The sequence below is a fragment of the Xiphias gladius genome, chromosome 6 (genome assembly GCF_016859285.1).
Source record: "Xiphias gladius isolate SHS-SW01 ecotype Sanya breed wild chromosome 6, ASM1685928v1, whole genome shotgun sequence".
Classification (NCBI taxonomy): Eukaryota; Metazoa; Chordata; class Actinopteri; order Istiophoriformes; family Xiphiidae; genus Xiphias; species Xiphias gladius.
This window is the reverse complement of record NC_053405.1, coordinates 29,172,842-29,190,995: the sequence shown is the minus strand read 5'-3', so window position 1 is coordinate 29,190,995 and position 18,154 is coordinate 29,172,842. Positions and strand designations below refer to the sequence as shown.

Genomic DNA, 18,154 nt, shown 5'->3' with positions numbered 1-18,154 from the left:
TCATTGTTTTGGTTTTATGGCCAACAAATGTACTGTTTGGTTCAGTCTCAGTGATCTCATCAACTGTTTCCAGCAACAGCAGGCAGCTGTTTTCGGGGGAAAAGGGTCTGATAAACCCACTGCTGACTACTTGCTCAGCAGCAAACAGCAGACAGACCCAGGTGAAACCAGCTGGTGAATGTAGTGGGGCACTTAGCAGCTAAAGAGCCAGATATTTCCCTCAGGAGGCCTTTCATTGAAGGGAGAAAAAGAAAACACACCTAAAAGGAGTGTGAGTATTGGACTTACATTCATTTTCTTAAAATTAGTGTCTATGAAGAAGGGAGTCTAGCTGATGCTTTTGATGAGTATGACTTCCTCAGTCATTTTAACGACTGCAGCGCAGGCACTGTAGAGGTCAACTGTGTAAAAAAAAAAGATGATTCATGTCAAGTGATGAGAAAACAAAACCCAGGCAGTTTCAGTCAACAAATTGTAGTAAGGTATCTCAGTGGAGCGTCAGAGGATTTTTGAGTGGTGAAGAAAATCAAATTGATTTAATATGTAAGTGCTATATAGGTGCTATCACTATGTGTATAAGTAGCTGCTCAGGAAATCTGGGGAAATATGCAAACAGCAACTATTTCAGTTAATGGTACTCCAGCCACAGGTCTGCTGGATTCAGCTTGCACTTAAACTTTAGTCATGCCTTATTTGGTTCAAGCACAGAAGTTTGGACATGTGGTGGTAGATTAATGTGTTCATGGGGACAAACACCGTTATCGTACAGCTCATGTTTATCTAGAGGTGCAAGGTCAGACGGACTGTACTTTTTAGAGGTGGGGGATTGTACCAGGCTTAAGTCAACCAGCATTGTCAGGCCATGATGTAAAAATGCTGTTTAAGTTGCTACAGGACACCAAACCAGTTAACATGATTATTACTCAGTTAAGGGCAGAGAAGGAAATTGATCAGTCCACCACTCACACTGGCAAACTCAGTTATGGCCTACTTATAGCCAGTCAAAATTTCCTGTAGAAAGTAACGTCAGAAAAGAAAAGAGAAAACAATGAATGTGGTTAGTTGAATTTAATTGAAACAGCTAGAAAGGAGCAGCCTCAGTTACCATGGCCAAGCCAGTCAGCTGGAGAAACCTGGTGGAAGATACCAAGGCGCTCAGGATACTTGCAGAGAGAGGACCCAAAAGGCAGACCTGAATTGCTTTCAGAGCAATTGCCTGAACTCTCTAAAGCGCTTGCTGAAATCGGTATTTCAACCGCTTTCGGCAAAGAGGTTGAAATATATATATTAATTGAATTGTAATCTATCATCTTGTTTGCACATACAGTGTAAACAGTAAGGTTCAGTTACTATTTCGGTATCAGCTCCTCTAGCTAATGGGTGGTGCTAAGGCAGCTGGGAGGTCATGGGGTTGAGACAAGGGGAGATGATGAAGAAGAAAAAAAGTGAGCGAGCATGGCTGCATGGGGGAAGAGAGAGAGTTTGCAGGGATCGGGTAGAAATGTAATGATTTGTCTGATCTGTGTTTTGACTTAACTAAAGTTATGAGAAAAACCCAGAAATGGTTTCAACTGATTCATTCCTTCTGAGACGCTCACAACGCCAAGGCTACTAGTGCCTGATATTCAGAGGTGATCCCACTAAAGCGAATCAATACTCATCACTGCACAAATCCTGTTAGTTTTAATAGTTGTTACCCTGTCAACTATTCTCCAAAGTAGGAGTCCCAAAAGAAATAGTAACAGACCCAGACACAGCTTTTCTGTTCCAGACTTTACAAGGGATGAAATGGGGTCAGGACCACTCCTTAACACCCAAAGACTGACAAAGAAAGATTTAAACCAAACATTGTCTATGCTGATGGGAAACATTGGGATTGCTGGCTGCCTTGCCTGATGTCCTCTTACATACCAGTGCCCTCAAACCTATACAAGTTATTCTCCCTCTCTCCCAAGTCAGATGACCTCTTGATGTGCTCAGAGATGCCTGGGAGCAACCTGATGGTCCCCAGCCAGTGCCTGTCCTCCAATATGCCCTTCACATGAGGAGGAAAATTCAAATGGCTAAATTGGTGCATGATAATATGGAGAAAGTACAGGTGAGTCAAAAGAAAGCAACAGTAAGTATCCATCCAGGACAAGAGTTGTTGCTTTTTCTGCCAACATCAAACAGTACGTTTTCAGACCAGTGGCAGGATCACTTTAAAGTTTTACGGCAGATGGCTCCTGCTGTTTCTGAAATTAGAAATACTGCAACATAGGAGAAAAAGTAATTCCAAAACAGACCATACCAGCCAACAGCTATTGGTTAGGACTACCAAGAGGACGATCAAACTGACCAGCTTCTTCCCCAAAACACAGAAGACCGTTAGATTCATTTAGACTTGTCTCATTTGTCCCCAGAGATGCAGGAGCAGCTGTTGGCCATTGTTCCACTTAGTTTGTCCAAAAACAAACCAGGCTTCACCTACTTGGTGGAACACCACATCATCCTCAAAGAACTTCCCTCAGTGTGTCAAAGAATGTATCATCAGCACTTTACACCTGTGAAGATGCCATTGGCAGGTCCCCTTAGCTCCTGTGGCTAGACAGTACACCAACCTCGGAACTCCTCAGGGCGTGTTCCAATTTACTGTTATGCCATTTCGTCTAAAGGGTACCACCTGCCACCTTTCAAAGATGTATGGTCCAAGTCTTATCGGGTGACAGCTGGTAACCTTGATGATATTCTCATCTGCAGCCACACATGGGAAGGTCTTCTCAAAGAAATTCTCCAGTATCTTTATCAAGCTGCTTTGACTACTCAACACAAGAAATGCCCCACTGCACAACAGAAGACCAAGTATTTGGCTTATCTACTGGTCTATGGAATGATACGGTCCCAACAGGGGACCTGAGTAGGTGGTAGGTTCCAGTTGGGTGTGGCTGAGAGGGTAAAACACAATTCACTGGAACAGGGGGAGAGAAGAGGTGGCAGCTTGCTATGAGGCCAGAGTTTAGATTAGTGGTTTTTATTTATTCATTTATTTTGAATCTTTTTCTTGTTACGTCAGCCTAAGTTATTTTTTAGGTGAAATTCCTGGGGTTCATTTTTGCCTGTTTGATTAATGTTTTTGTAAATAAATGTAACCTTTTTGCATTTATTCCTGCTTTCGATCTGCTTCTTCAACATCCCCTTTAAAGCTTTTCAGTGTCAAAGATCATCTGCCCTGTATGCTGTGAATGCACGACAATGTCCTGGCCGAAACGACTCATTCGTTGTAATGGTGCTCTTACAGTATGTACAGCAAGTTCAACATAAAATGTTATGAAGCTTTGATTCAACTGACAGTTCCACTAATTAAATTTGTAGAAAGGCTTGTATTATAAACCAAAAAAAGGTTGATGGTAAGACAACTATGATGAAACTGGACATTGCAAAATAATCTTCACTGTTCTGGTTAAAGTCTCTGTTTGTTCTTTGACTTTGGCAATGCTGTGGTCTTGTTGTCATTCTACACCTTCTCCTGCCTCTTATGTCATTTATCCTCTCTCTCCCTCCCACGCTATTCTGTTAACCTGTCCATGTCTATATAACATTCCTGGCTGCAGTGGCTGCACTGTCTGTCTCCTCTGCATCATGAAGAGATTACACGTCCTGGCGCTGCTGTCCTCAGCGGCGCTGCTTTGCAGCGCTGCTCCAGCTTTGGAGCCAGTAACATGCAGTGAGGACGGTGGTGTTGCAGCAGCACGTCTGGCAATGCATCACATCAACAAGCACCATCACCACGGCTACAAGTTCCAACTCAGTGAGATCCTGGGCAACAAAGTGGAAAAGGTATTAGAATCAGAAATGGGCAATAACTGTGCACACTCGCTCTATAATTAAGCCTGATTTTGAGGTTCTGGTACTTTGAATATTTTCATTTTAGAAGACTACAGTTTTCTTTCGCTACAGCTCAGGTTGAAATGTTGTCTTTTGAGCACATTTATCTTACAATGAGGGGTTAATAGTTACTTTGCAGATTCCAATTTTAAACTCCCAATGAGATAAAAACTTTTTAACACTGAATAACAGCCTTTTTTCAGCTCAGTGAACTCTATAATATTAAGAGTTTTACACATTTTAACCAAAGATCCTTTTTTCCTTTCAACATCTGTTCCGTCTTTCTGTTTCTTTCAGTCCTACAGTGCTTTCCTGACTTGCTCTTTTCTTGTGTCCCTTCTTTTTCATCCTTCTTTTTACTCTTCCTTAATTGCTTTTTTCTTTCTCTTGTAAACTTATATATGAACTGAAACTGAAAATATGAAAATCCCATAACAGGTAATGTGTAATGAGTACATAAACACATTTTAACTGTTAATTAGTGCCTGACTGATACTGGATTTTTGAGGCAACTAGTGATCCATTCTACACCTGAACAGGCATTTCCACTTGTTTTGCTTGATTAATCGACTCAGAATTGTTTAGGCTAATTTGAACAATAGAAAAAAATGACGCTATACCCCTGCCGACAGAAATGGAACGAGTAAGAAGTGTAGGTGTATGTGTGTGTGAGCACATAAGGAGGACTGGGAGCGCTGCGAGAAAGTGTTTTGGGAATCCAAATGTTTCATTTTCATTATCTGGCCTTGAATCTGGCAGAACAACTAATGCACATATGCATTAGTTGTTACATTTTCATGACAAGAAAAATGCCTGTTTAGCAAAAACATGATGCTGTATTGGGGTGGTGTAGGGACATTAAAAACTCCATATACCTCAATAGTTGTGATTTATGCTCTTACTCTCTGTTGTTTCCAGGTTGATGAAGACTGTAATGTTGAGTTACATTTGGACCTTCTGGAGACAGTGTGCCACACTGTCAACCCCAAACACTTTGAGGACTGTGAAGTCCGTGGAGAGGCTGACGGGGTAAATGCTAAACAACTGTTTATGTAATCCAGTTCCCCCTTTATCAACCCTGCATCAAATTCATCTACAGCCAGAGAGCGGACGTACGGATGTTGAGATTTTTTCTATAACAGAGATATGAGGTATCTGCAGTTAAATGTCACTGTCTCTGTTTCTCTGTAGGTGGTGATGGCCAACTGCACTGTTACGATGGCTGTAAAAACCGGCGTTGCCAAAGTCACCAAATATGAGTGTGACACGCAACAAGGTGGGCTTCTCTTCTGTTATGTATCAAAACCTATCACCAGACAGAACAGTTTTGCAAAAACCCTGGAGCCTGTTTTTTTAGTTAGTTTGTTTTACATCCAGTGTCAGCATTTCTACAATTATTCAGTTCTACAACAATCTGCACATGGCAATTAAGGTATGGTTAAGGTAAAAAAAAAAAAGATATTTAGTATGACAAATAAACTATGGTTAAAGTGAGGCAAATAGCATTTTTTTTCAGTCCTTGTTGATGCTAACCTTATTGTTGGCCCGGGGAGACATGCAGACAAAAAATGTTTAAGAACATAATTATACCAAATTTATTCATTTGTACAAGTAGTTGCTACACCTGATTTATCATTGAGTGATGACCTTTCTTCAGTGAGACAGTAGCTCACACAATAAAAACTCACATTTCAGGAGCTCTCTATTCAGCTCTGCAATACAAAAAAATGACTGTAACCCTAATACAGCATTCGCTTGATCACATGATCTCACCTTTCTTTGACCAGTGGCTCACAGCAGGTCCAGTCCAGTGTGATATTATTGAAGCAGAAATCAGACAACATTTCAATTTAACAGAGATCTCCATCGGCAAAAATAAGGTTGAAGCAGCCAATGAAACACTTAAGTGCTCCTGTTAGATGTTTTTAATGTTTACAGCAGATAGATAAGGAGTTTAAAACTCTTACTACCAAAAGCCTTTAAATTCAATCCGATCTTATGGTTGAGCTGAAAATATGAGTCTATTTAACTAACACTTCTGAATATATTGCATCCCTACTGAGGGAAGAAAGCATGCTTGCAGTGTCTTGAACGGCATCTGATCTTATTTGCGGCACTTGCTGCAAATCAGATTAAGGCTCATTATCGCCTTTAGTCACAGTAATTACCCTGCTAAAAAAAAAAAAAAAAATGGATTGGCTTGGATAAAAATACATTTTTTCACTGGGGGGGGCAATGTTTGGGTGTGGTTCAGTTCTACTTAGAATACTGTATCTGTGGTTTCATTTGACTGGGGTTTAAGTAACAAGATGATGAAGAATGCTTCCGGGTTGAAAGAAACTCAACTCAACTCTCATGATTTGGATGATTATTCACATACTGTGGAGCCCCAGAAAGCAGGCTCACTCATAGCAACGATTCTCTGTGTGCAGTAAAAAATAACAGCGCAACGGTCACAATCTGCCCCAACTGTCCCATGCTGATGCCACTCAACAGCCCTGCAGGTCTCAACTCTGTACATGAAGCCGTGAATAAATTCAACCAGAACACCACCATCCATCACTACTACATCCTGCAGGAAGTGGGACGGATAAAATCTGGGGTAGAGAGAATCTCTCTATACACACGCACACGCAGGAGTCATGCCTTAAAGTGTTTTCTATTTTGTATGATTATCACAGACAGAGGGGGCAACTATTTTAACATGAATTTTTTGATTTTTTATTCTGGAATTCATGTATGTATGCGTCTGTAATCTGCAATCATAGTGATGTTTAAAGTAATATGGTACAGTAAAACATCTGTATTCCACTCCTTTCCCCGATTTGCTGTCTTTCTCCTCCTCTCTCAGGACATTATGAAAGCAGGGATGCGCTACTATGCCGAGTTTGCCCTTGTGGAGACTCATTGCCCAGTGGGATCCAAAATCATCCTAGAAGCATGCAAACCTCTTTGCCCTGACACAGCTGTAAGTACAACTCTTACATACAGAAGCGTTGGAAAGATTTACAGCCACACATTGACATGCTATGTACTGAATTTAAAAGGGATTATACAAGCAGAATTTTACTTTCTGTTCTAATGCAACTTTAGACACGAGACACGAGCAGATCTAAACAATTTGATGAGTGTAGTCTGGCTGCTTCTGGTTCCTTAAAGTTGGCTTGATGTGTCAGGGCCCTGTGGCTTGGTCTCTTGTCTCACCACCATTTGCTTCTGACAGACTTGTGTGACCTTGAGAGTGGCTTCAACAACACAAACTGGGGAACAAAAACAATAACCTTAAAGGACAAACCTGCTGTTATTCTATATGTTAATATTTTAATTGTCAACAATTCCCATCAAAATTGTGCTTGCAAGGAACAATGTGTAAGTCTCTCAATACTTCCTGACCTCCCTACCCTTTCTGTGGCACTCAGCTCTAATCGCAGTAGTTGCTCCTGATGATACACAGTTTTAACAATGGCTCACAAATATTTTGTTTTGTTTTAAAAAAACAGCTCCATTCTAAACAGCTGGCCATTGTAGTTTTAAGCAAACGTAACTTAAACAGGAGAAAAAAGTGACTTTCTTGGGGACTACTTTCAGCACCAAATTAATCAGTTTTTGGTGCTTTATATGAAAAATGGAAATTTGTTATCTACAATCAAATCCCTCCAAAAGCTTAAAGGAAAACTAATTTTCTCCCATCAATATTCAGTATTAACTTGACTCCAAAACATACTGAATGTTGACTGAACTCCTGCTTCAAAGTTTTTGGCCGTTGTGTATCCTCCATGCGCCATACACAGTTGATCACTCACATGTCTGTTACACAGATAAAACACAGTCTGTTTAAATCACAAAATCACAAATATTTCAATATGCTGATGGCTATTCATTACCATAAAACGTATTTAACTTATATATACATATATACACTTTATTAAGAACTTTATTAAGTTGTTCTTTATTACAAACACCTGTACACCTGCGTGTTCATGCAGTTATTCAATCAGCCAATCATGTGGGAGCAATGCGGTGCATAAAATCATACAGATACAGGTCAGGAGCTTCAGTTAATGTTCACATCAGAGATCAGAATGGGGGAAAAAATATGATCTCAGTGACTTTGACCGTGGAAGGACTGTTGGTGCCAGACGGGCTGGTTTGAATTTTTCTGAGAAATCTGAGGCTGCAGTGGACACAGGCTCACCAAAACTGGTAGGTTGAAGACTGGAAAAATGTAGCCTGGTCTGACGGATCTGGATTTCTGCTGAAGCAGCAGATGGTGGGGGTCAGGATTTGGCATCAACAGCATGAATCCATGAACCCAACCGGACTTGTGTCAAAAGTCCAGGCTGGATTGTGGTGGTGTAATGGTGTTGGCTCAGTGTGGGCCCCTTAGTACCAATCAATCATGGTCTGAATGCCACAGCCTGTCTGAGTATCGTCCCTGACCATGTGCTTCCCTTTACAGCCACAGTTTACCATCTTCTAGTGGCTACTTCCAGCAGGATAATGCTCCATGTCACAAAGCAAAAGTCATCGCCAACTGGTTTCATGAACATGACAATGAGTTCAGTGGACCTCAGTGCCCCCCCGGGGGGTGTTGGAAACTTTCCTTTCTCAAAGGAAAGTTTCCAACATCTGGTGGAATCCATGATACAAAAAACTGAGGCTGTTCTGAGAGCAAAGGGAGGACCCAGCCTCAGTGCTCCTTGGCATAGATTCTCCAAGTCTCTGGATTCCACTGGAGGGAAGAACACCATTATTCCAACAGGTGTTCCCTCATGTGGTGTTTTGATGATGGTGGTGGAGAGTGCTGTCTAACACGTCGGTCCAAAATCTCCCATTGGTCTTCCACCGGGTTGAGATCTGGTGACTGTGAAGGCCACAGCACATGATTCACATCATTTTCATACTCAAACCATTCAGTGACCCCCTGTGCCCTGTGTGGAGGTATCTGCAGAGTTCAGAGAGTTCAGAGTTTTCCTTTGTCACCTGTCAGTATATATACTGTATATACATACGTGCATAAATACATACAGTATATACATACATTTGGATCCACTTCAAATATAATGCTGCCCAGAGAAAGTTTGCAGTAGTGTCGGGAGAGAAGCCACGCAGCTACAAATTTGCTGTGAAGATTATTCTCAAACTGCTTTACTCAGAAATGGAAGTAACGTTAACGTGTTAAATAGAGTTACATTTAAAGCCATATTAAGCCAACTACTAAACGCAGTGGTGTAACATTATCTATTATCATCTCACAACATCGGGACACGGCTACATTGCTTGCAGATGGGGTTTTAGCCTCACTGAAAGTCAGTAGCCCAGCCAGCTACATTGGCCATCCTTTCGCTCAGGGGCAAGTTTGTTTATTTTGCAGTGTTAAACATGCTCTCCATGCTAAAGCATGCACAGCTTAATTGCCATATACATTTGATTGTTAGGTCTGTTTTTGGATGGGTCAATTCCAGCTGGTTATTAAAATTGACAGAATATTATGTAGAAGATTGGTTTTGGGCTTGAATAAAGTCTGTTGGGCAGTAGTTACCTGTCTAGTAATTAGCTTGCTTTGTGTAGAGATTCCAATTTTTTTTTTACCCACAATTTTATTTAAATGGTAGTGTTCAGCCTATTATGAACAATTACTGTATGAGAATAACACAGCCTAGTACATCACTTCCACCAAGACCTACAAAATTAAGAAATAAAATCAACACTTTTCTGGCACAGTCCTGACAAAACTGAACATTATAACAGACCATTTTCATTTTCTTTCAGCCTAAAATCAGTTGGATGAAATCTTATAAGTAGTTTGCTTGGGTGAAGTTGACTGAATATGACTAAAACTAACATGGACTTTTTTTAATCTCAGGAACTAAGACAAAGACTAAAATACCTGCCTAGGTTTGTTTGGTTTTTTTTTTTGTTGGTTTTTTTTGCTTTTTCCATAACTTTTGAAGGTTGGTCTTGTTAATTATGATTTTTCTTAGCCTCCCTCTATTTTTCTTCAACTGTATAAAGTCTTCTTCATTACCTGAAAGTTTATACATGGCCAGGGCTTTTTCTTGAAAATGAGTAGCCTCTAAAATATCAGAATTAATCCAGGACTGGACTTTGGCTTGATCCTCCCAGACTTGAAAGGGGCCACAGTGGCCATAACAGAGATCAACATATGTTTAAATTTACTCCAAGCCAAATAAACATCATTAATATTTAAGACTGGTGACTAGTCCAAAGTGTGAAATATCTCCATAAAGTTCTCAGCTGAGTAAGGCTTTAAGGAACGAAAGACCAGTGAAGCCGGCCTTTTACATATTTCTGGTACAAGTTAAAATGATCACTTATGCTGTGAATTAAAACTCCACTCTGCATTATATTTTCTTTGACTGAGAGTATCAAATTGATTGTGCTCTGAATTATGCCACGAATCCTAGTAAAACCTTGTATTAACTGTGTTAAGCCAAAACTCTTGCAGCACTTAACAAAGCCTCCATATATGGAGCAGGATTTTTTGTAACCACATCAGAATTAAAATAACCCATTAAAATACATCATCTCTTTAACATGGGAGATTCTCCAAACTTTCAGATAAAAAGGGTGATTATGTGGAGGACGATTAACTTCTACAAGGACTGGTCCAGACTTTGGTAGACATAGCCTACTGTATATCAAACCTTAAAATCTTCTCATTGTCAATACAATAATATCAGTTTATTCTATTTAAAGCTAGGCAGTCCCTTGTGTTCAAGGATGGTGTCAGTATGGATTTGAGTTTGATTTTGAATATTGTGGTCATTCGCTGTTTCAGTTTCCTATTTGCTCTCATTCTCTCTCTACAGCATCATGCTTTCTGCCGTTCATCTTATTTGAGTACAAACGGACTTGGGTCTGTTCAATGTGAATTCTATCCCCCATCGGTGAGTCCACATTCTAAACATAAGAATACAGTATCTCCACCTAATTTACTTTATCCCCACATTGACATAGTTGCCTCTCCAAAACACCAGATCTTTCTGTGAAGTGTTTTGATATACTCGACATTATTTATTAATTCTGTACCCATAATTCGTAAATCTGAGGTTATATACAGTTACACTCTGCAGAAAGACACTTCAACTAACTATGTTTGCTCTCTTCTAAACAGCAGACTGATGCCCATGGCCCTGGTGATCAGGAGCCCATATGCAGGCACTCTCATCCTGTGCACCCACCCCATGTTCATGGTCAAGGCCCTCCTCCCCATGCTCATGACCATGGCCACCCTCCTCATGCTGGCGGTGTATTACCCCCTCCCCATGCTCATGGTCAAGGCCCTCCTCCCCATGCTGGCGATGGAGTAGCGCCTCCCCCTGCTCACGGTCTAGGCCTTCCTCCCCATGCTGGCGGTGTATTACCCCCTCCCCCTGCTCATGGTCAAGGCCCTCCTTCCCATGCTGGCTGTGGAGTACCCCCTCCCCACGCTCATGATCATGGCCACCCTCCCCATGCTCATGATCATGGCCACCCTCCCCATGCTGGCGGTGGAGTACCCCCACCCCATGCTCATGGTCAAGAACCCCCACATGGCCACGGAAGAGTGCACCTGCTCCGACCCTGCCATGGATTACTGAAAAATATTGACCCAGCTCTCCACCCCATTTGCCCCTGGCCTCCTCCTGAATACCACCTCGACCCGAAACTGAGCCAGTCCTGAAACTGACCTGCCGTATGCAGACCACATGGCTCAGAAAGGCTTGATTTTTATCAGCTCATACATAGGGCTGCCTTTATGTTCTCAAAGCATCATTTTCTATGGAGTCTGGAGTGTATGATGGTGGTAATTATACACGTTTTCTGTGTTAAATTATAATCAATCAATAAATTGCTACATCTAAACGAGATACTATAAACTGAAGCATTTAATTAGCATTTAAAAAAACTAAAAAAATCTGCTTTTAAATGACTACTTACAATGAGTAGTCATAATTGTATTCAATGGAATTGCAAAATTCAAAAAAATTGTACTTATTCCATTTACTCATGTGTGTCTCACAATTTAGGGTTTTGTGCATTAACGTGTAGTTTGTATTTCATGATTGTTTTAGTAAATACAGCTCTCTGTAATTTTAAAAAGTTTTAGCAGTGTGCCACCTAAATCCCAAACACAGAGCAGAGCAGGAGCAAGAGCCACGACTGGCCATTGCTCCATGGGTTTGCCATTTCATTTTGAGTTGTCACACTTTTAACACTTAGATGACACTAGAATAAAAAAGTAAACTTGATCAATGTTGAATTTTTCCATTTTTACACATTTTTTATATTTGATTGGGGCTTAAAGTGAGATTAAATAAATTAAACCTATAGATACTTTGAAATCAATGTGAACACCAATTAGGCAGGAAAGCTTTTTATTAAAGACCACACAAAAATAGGAAAAAAAATATTTGAAGACATTAGTACATTCTCAATGATCTCTGGAAACTACCATAGAGTTTTAAGAGCATTTACTTGAACCACAAATTAGAAGACAGACATGTAGACCATTAGCACATAAATTAAAATAGCAACGATAGCTACTTAAAAACAAGTTTATGTCGCACAGCAGGTCAGTGACAGTTTTTTGCAGGAGCTGAAGACATAAAGCAAAATGGTGAGGATTTGATGGTTTTACTTCCACCTGAGGCTGAAATGAAAGCCTTTCTATCCTTAAATCTAGTAGCTTCTACTTCATGCAGAGAAGTAAGCAGAAGCTACGGGAGCCTTTGCTCGCTGAGAGAACTCTGAAAAGGAAAAAAAAAGAATGGAAGAAAATGAGTTGAAAACCATCACATTATCCTCCTCCTCTTTTCTATGCAGCTTCCAGTGTGTCTATTCAGAACAGGTAGAAACACTTTGCTTTCAGTCGTGGTCGGTTTGCTTGAACCCTTTATAGGCACTACTTTGCACTAGTTTGTCATATTTTTAATTTAATCATCTTGAATGTAAGGATGCATCCTGTCGTGTTGATCTCTCCTTTCACCCTGCCACTCAGCTTTCATAGCCATACTTGCCCTGTCTGAAGTCTTTGTCCTCCACATGCTCATATGCAAAAATCAAAAATACTCTTACAAAATATACATGACTGAAAACATTGTGTTTCATATATACAACATTGGAGAAATCAGGTTAATGCAGAAAGATGACTCTAACCTGGTTACTTACTATAACTGCATGGATTAAGGTACGGCATAGGTTAGGCAATGGCTGTGATGTCCAATAGGCATTTGTCCATTCTTATCCTCATCCTGATCTTAGCCTGTGCTCACATTCTTCTGCCCTGTGTCTTCCCTTGACTCACACACCAAACACTTTACCAGCCTTGCAGTATTAACGCTGCACAACATGACGTTGTCTGCTAAAGCAGTCAAACGAAACCAGTATTTGCTGTTTATGCTGAATGATCTGAAGCTTGTAGTCCATGCAGTACTTTAAATGTTGATCAGTTTTACCTCTGTGTAGCAGATTAGACGACAGACCGTAGATTGGGATGCTATCGTCTCTCCTCTCAAAGTACTTAGAATCCAGACCTGCATAGTCTCCACTGAGGACAAGTATAAAACACATGCATGAAGACCACAAAATGAAACACGTATCTTTCAGTCCTCTCGCTTACAGCTAAACAGCACTGTTCTAAAAAAAAATCCCCAAGACAAGCCAGACATGTTCAAAAGGAAAGCAGAATTTTCATTTAAAGCTTGAATTGGAAATATTTCAAAATAAGAAAACGTTAACAGAGTCAGATGCTAGATCCTCTTTAGACTGAATGTATTCCACACACCAGTGTATACTGGGGAAACAAATAATATACTTGGGGTAAGAAAGCAATCATCCAAACTCACGTCTGTCTGTTGGCTGGCTGCACAGCTCGCTGTTCAGCAGGAGTGACATCAGCAGTCACCCTAGGAGATATAGCAGGTTTGCCTGTCTGAGGATAAAACTGTGCCTGGAAAAATACAGTGATATCTTTAACTGGGGGCAGTGTTAATAGTAAAATCTTGTTTGTCACGTGAGCTGTGTGGCTACAACGTTACCCCCCAAAGACTGTGATATAAATAAACGACCACTAATATAACCAGATTCAGTTGAAGAGTAAAGTATATGGTAATAGTTCTGTTTGTGCTTGTGACTAAGTTTGGGTTAGTATGACTAAGCACAGCCAGGAGTCCTACCCTTAGTCCTGTTGTTGTGGATAAAACTGAAGGATTCTCCAAACATTCAGTAGACGGTGGATTTCTGGACAGCTGCTTTTCATTTAGCTGCTTGTTAAGCCAATTTATAACTGTGGTAAAAGAGAAACATTATACAAGATGAGAGTGGTGTTAAAAAAAAAACTGACAAAACTGATATGGCAATTTGATCCTCATACTGTAATTTACTATCAGTGTGATGTTTATAGTCAAGAATTATTTAGGTGTTGCAGTTTACTGTTCGGGCATACCCTCTTTAAAGTGTCTCTTCTTTCTAATGACAAGAATACACCATGGTTTTTTTGTCACAGAAGCGGTTCCAAAATCCATAAATAAATAAACTAAATCACTGAGTATTTCATTGCTTGATAATTTAATGGGCAATAAAAGGAGGAATTAGAAAAAGAATTTATAAATATTCATCAATAAAAGGTTCAAATTAAAAAGGAATTTATAAAAAGTAGATAAAACTGTCAAAAAGTACATCAATTATAATTTCATTAACGAATTCCATGCATGAATGAATCTCTTATCAGTGAGGGGAATGAGATTCAATTTTAGGAATTTTAACAAGGTAATTAGGTTTCACTTATTTAAAAAAAAAAAATCCAGCAATTGTTTAGAGTGTAATCTCCACTAGCTCCTCTAAAATAACTATACTTAGTCTATTTATAATAGAAATGAATGAGACAAGCATCCTCACCATTCTCATTTGTTTTTAACACTTCTCTGCTTTCATTTAGCTTCTGTACAGTCATTTCCAACTGCTCCTTTAATTTTGAAACCTGTAAAATACAAGCAATTTTGTTATCAAGTTCATATCAAATCAATTTCTTTTGTTTTGGACAAACAAACATAATAATAAGGATAATTTTTAAATTTAGATGAAAATCCTTTGCAACCAATGACTGGCGGAAGACTGGAACCCATGGACCAAATGCCGAGTTTCCTCCCTTCAGATTCTTTGCCAGGCCTTTTACTGCAGCTGCCTTCAGTTGCTGTTTGTTCGTGGGTCTTTCTGCCAGGCCTCAGTTTTGTCTTCAGTAAGTGAAAAACAGGCTCGGTTGGGTTGATGTCAGGTGACTGACTTGGCCATTAAAGAATATTCCATTTCTTTGCCTTGAGAAGCTCGTGTTGCTTTTGCAGTATGTTTTTGGTCATTATCCATCTGTACTGTGAAGCACCATCCTATCAGTTTTGCAGCATTTGGCTGAATCTGAGCAGGTAGTATAGAACTATACACTTCAGAGTTCATCCTGCCACTTTGTCAGCAGTCACATCATCAATAAACACCCAGCTCCATTGGCAGCCATATAAACCCATCACATAACACTGTCTCCACCATGTTTGACAGCTGATGTGGTGACTTTGGATCATGAGCCGTTCCTTTCCTTCTCCATACCCTTCTCTTACCATTATTCTGCTACAAGTTAATCTTAATTAATCACTGTCCAAATACTTATGTGCCTAACTGTATTATGCTTCATCAATTACAACCAAGAGAGGCCCAAGAGACTCTTAAATGCTTGTGTCTGCAGTTTCCATGATTTAAAGACATACCTGCTCATCCTTGGTGACGAGCTGCTCCTGAGCGGTCTGTAGACCCTTTTCAATGTTTTGAAGTTTTTCTGATGTGTTCTGAAGGACCTTCTCCTGTGACACAGTCACAGTGTTTTTGACTTTTATTTTTCCAACTAGGCCTCGAACCTCCCCTTGCAGCTTTTTAATGATACCATTAGCCTAGATAGAAAAAATGATTACATAAAAGGATGTAAGAAACTGGACTAGACCATATTCAAACATCAGGTGCAGTCATAAACTCGGTTGCCAGTTTATTAGGTACACCAACAGGTGTTTCTATTATTTTGTCCAACCCATTTATATCAATGAGGCTAGGCTAAAGGACAAAAACATCTCTCTAATGCAGTACAGTTCAACAGCAACACAAACTGCATCCTCCAAAGTGATCACAAATTGGAATCAGCACCTCTCTCAAACAGTTTCAACTGAACATTAGAACCTTCATTACTACTGAACCTAGTTTATGTCAAGCAACCAGAACACAGGAACACCTCAAAGTGGTAGTCTCAGCTTGTTAAGAATCAGAACATTAACACAACCCATTAAATGATCCCAAAAATCAAGTTTGTATGGACATAGGGAGATGGCTATTTATGGGTAATAGCAACAGTTACTCAATGACTAAAATAACTGATTTCTAATATAGTGTGGCCTGATGCTTATATTTAATTTATTCTTTCATATGCTCAGTTTTGGGGTTAAACTATACCAAGAAATAGCTAAATAGCATGCAGCTTCACAAACCTTTATCAGCTCCTCAGACAGTGACTTCACCGTTGCTTCAAGTTTTCTAATCTGAAGTTCTTTACTTTCAGCATTTTCCTCCACTGATTCCTAGAGAACAAAAAAATATAGGTTAAAAATGTATAAAACAGAATTAGACAGAGAACCTAAAAAGAAAGTCTGGTTTTATTCTATATTGTTGCTAATGGGCTATACAACAGAGAAGGAGAGATGGCCGTTTTACAGCCTAAGAGGAGAAAGTCCACGTTAACATTGTTGAGGCCTTCCACTATGGAGACACCACAGTCGAACTGGGAAAGAAATTCAGCCCTGGACTTATCGACCAGCCTGCACCCCGAATGAAAAGCACACAGAGAGGGCTGATAAAGAGACTGATGGGGCCAGTAAAAACTTTAAAAACTTTATGGATTTTTTTTAATGGTTCACTGGACCACTGATGTGATGGCCCACTTGACAGCCCACTGGGATTTGAGCTGGTAGTCCCAATGGCCAGTCCTACTTTGGTGGAGAAACTTCTGAGAATTGACTGGCATGAAGACGGATACGGAGGTTACTCTGTTTCAGCTTGACAGTTTGTGTAAAACATTTGTTTTGCTATGTTTCACAGAGCCAATAGGTCAGTATTGTTTGTCCTGTTTGTTATAGCTGATCACATCAGGTTAATTAGCAAGCAGGTACTGGTGTCACATATGTGTGTCCACTAATGTTAAATTACCTGCCACAGTCATTCGCCTTATTTTCTAATTTTGCCAAGATATTTTGCTGGTGTGATGTTAACTGTAGTTGCGAGTTGTGACTAGTGCTGTGCGCTGGCTCTGGGAAACTGTCTTGTCCTCTCTGCATGTTAGCTTCACAGCAGCAACTTTAGTTATAGTAATGAGTTTGGGGGGTGGAGCTTCTGAAGGAGCACTGAAGGGAGGGGTGTATTTGTTTTGCTGTTAAATTCAAATATCAACAGTCTTTGTCCAGATTATCTCACTCCACCTTTAAAAGACCAAAACCAACAATGTGTTCTCTCTGATTTACATACCCTGTCTGTGGCTGTCACCCCCATTAGTTCCCACTGAATATTGAATCCTTTGAAACAATTTGTTTCATGTAAAAAAAAAAAAAAAAAAACAAACAAACAAACACACAGAAAAGAAAACCTCAGCAAATTAATTTGAACAGCTGGCCTCTGTGTCTTGGCCTTACGTTACTCAACAGGAGGAAATAGTGATTTTGCTGGTGACTATTTTCAGCAGTGGATTAATCCACATTTAGTGCTGCAGTGAGTATTTTGAGCAGCCGGGTGTATGTGATATTGAGTCAAACTTAACTACAGCATGTGTTCATGATAATGAAGGTATATGTCACCCAGTGCAACAATGTGATTGATGTCCTTTTACTCATTTTTGGACAACAATAGAGCTCTATAGCACAGAGTGATAAGATATATTTGTCTTAGGATATATACACAATTAGGGATGCATGGTATATATTTTTAGCTGATATATTGTTAGCTGAAAATTAAGTTACTGTTATTGTCTCGATAATGGAATTTGCAGGAGGGTACAGACGTGTAGCTCGTTATGCTAATAGTGAATTGTGTTGAACAAGTTTATAACAAACACTAGTTGTAGGTTACGGTTGAGCTAATTAACCATGTGTCTTAAAATTAGCTGAATTCTTGTAGACTTTGAGGCTGCGACCAACCAGTCCCTCCCATTTACCAGTGGTACCTCTCCATTGAGTCTGTTCAGAACAGCAGTAGAGGAGGGGGACAC

The 18,154-nt window shown here is 39.9% G+C and overlaps 2 protein-coding genes across 3 annotated transcripts in view; one reads left to right on the top strand and one right to left on the bottom strand.

Annotated features, from left to right (window-relative positions):
• Positions 1 to 3,200: 3,200 nt before the first annotated feature.
• Positions 3,201 to 12,260, top strand: ahsg1 (alpha-2-HS-glycoprotein 1). 2 transcript variants are annotated; one of them, XM_040128638.1, is made up of 8 exons: positions 3,201 to 3,276; positions 3,591 to 3,816; positions 4,783 to 4,893; positions 5,056 to 5,140; positions 6,297 to 6,466; positions 6,716 to 6,832; positions 10,698 to 10,775; positions 11,006 to 12,260. In XM_040128638.1, the coding sequence occupies exons 1-8, from the start codon at positions 3,263 to 3,265 to the stop codon at positions 11,549 to 11,551; spliced, it is 1,347 nt and encodes a 448-aa protein (XP_039984572.1). In that variant the 5' UTR covers positions 3,201 to 3,262; the 3' UTR covers positions 11,552 to 12,260. The 2 variants fall into 2 exon arrangements, with proteins under 2 accessions (XP_039984572.1, XP_039984571.1); XM_040128637.1 differs by having other exon boundaries at positions 11,003 to 12,260.
• Positions 12,229 to 18,154, bottom strand: part of sass6 (SAS-6 centriolar assembly protein) — a 19,439-nt gene continuing 13,513 nt past the window's right edge. The window contains exons 10-16 of the mRNA XM_040128636.1: positions 16,389 to 16,478; positions 15,624 to 15,803; positions 14,767 to 14,848; positions 14,046 to 14,155; positions 13,716 to 13,819; positions 13,326 to 13,417; positions 12,229 to 12,617 (exon numbers count right to left, since the gene is read on the bottom strand). Of these exons, the coding sequence (XP_039984570.1) occupies positions 12,565 to 12,617; positions 13,326 to 13,417; positions 13,716 to 13,819; positions 14,046 to 14,155; positions 14,767 to 14,848; positions 15,624 to 15,803; positions 16,389 to 16,478 (711 nt within the window). The 3' untranslated portion in view covers positions 12,229 to 12,564. The remainder of the gene's footprint in view (positions 12,618 to 13,325; positions 13,418 to 13,715; positions 13,820 to 14,045; positions 14,156 to 14,766; positions 14,849 to 15,623; positions 15,804 to 16,388; positions 16,479 to 18,154) is intronic.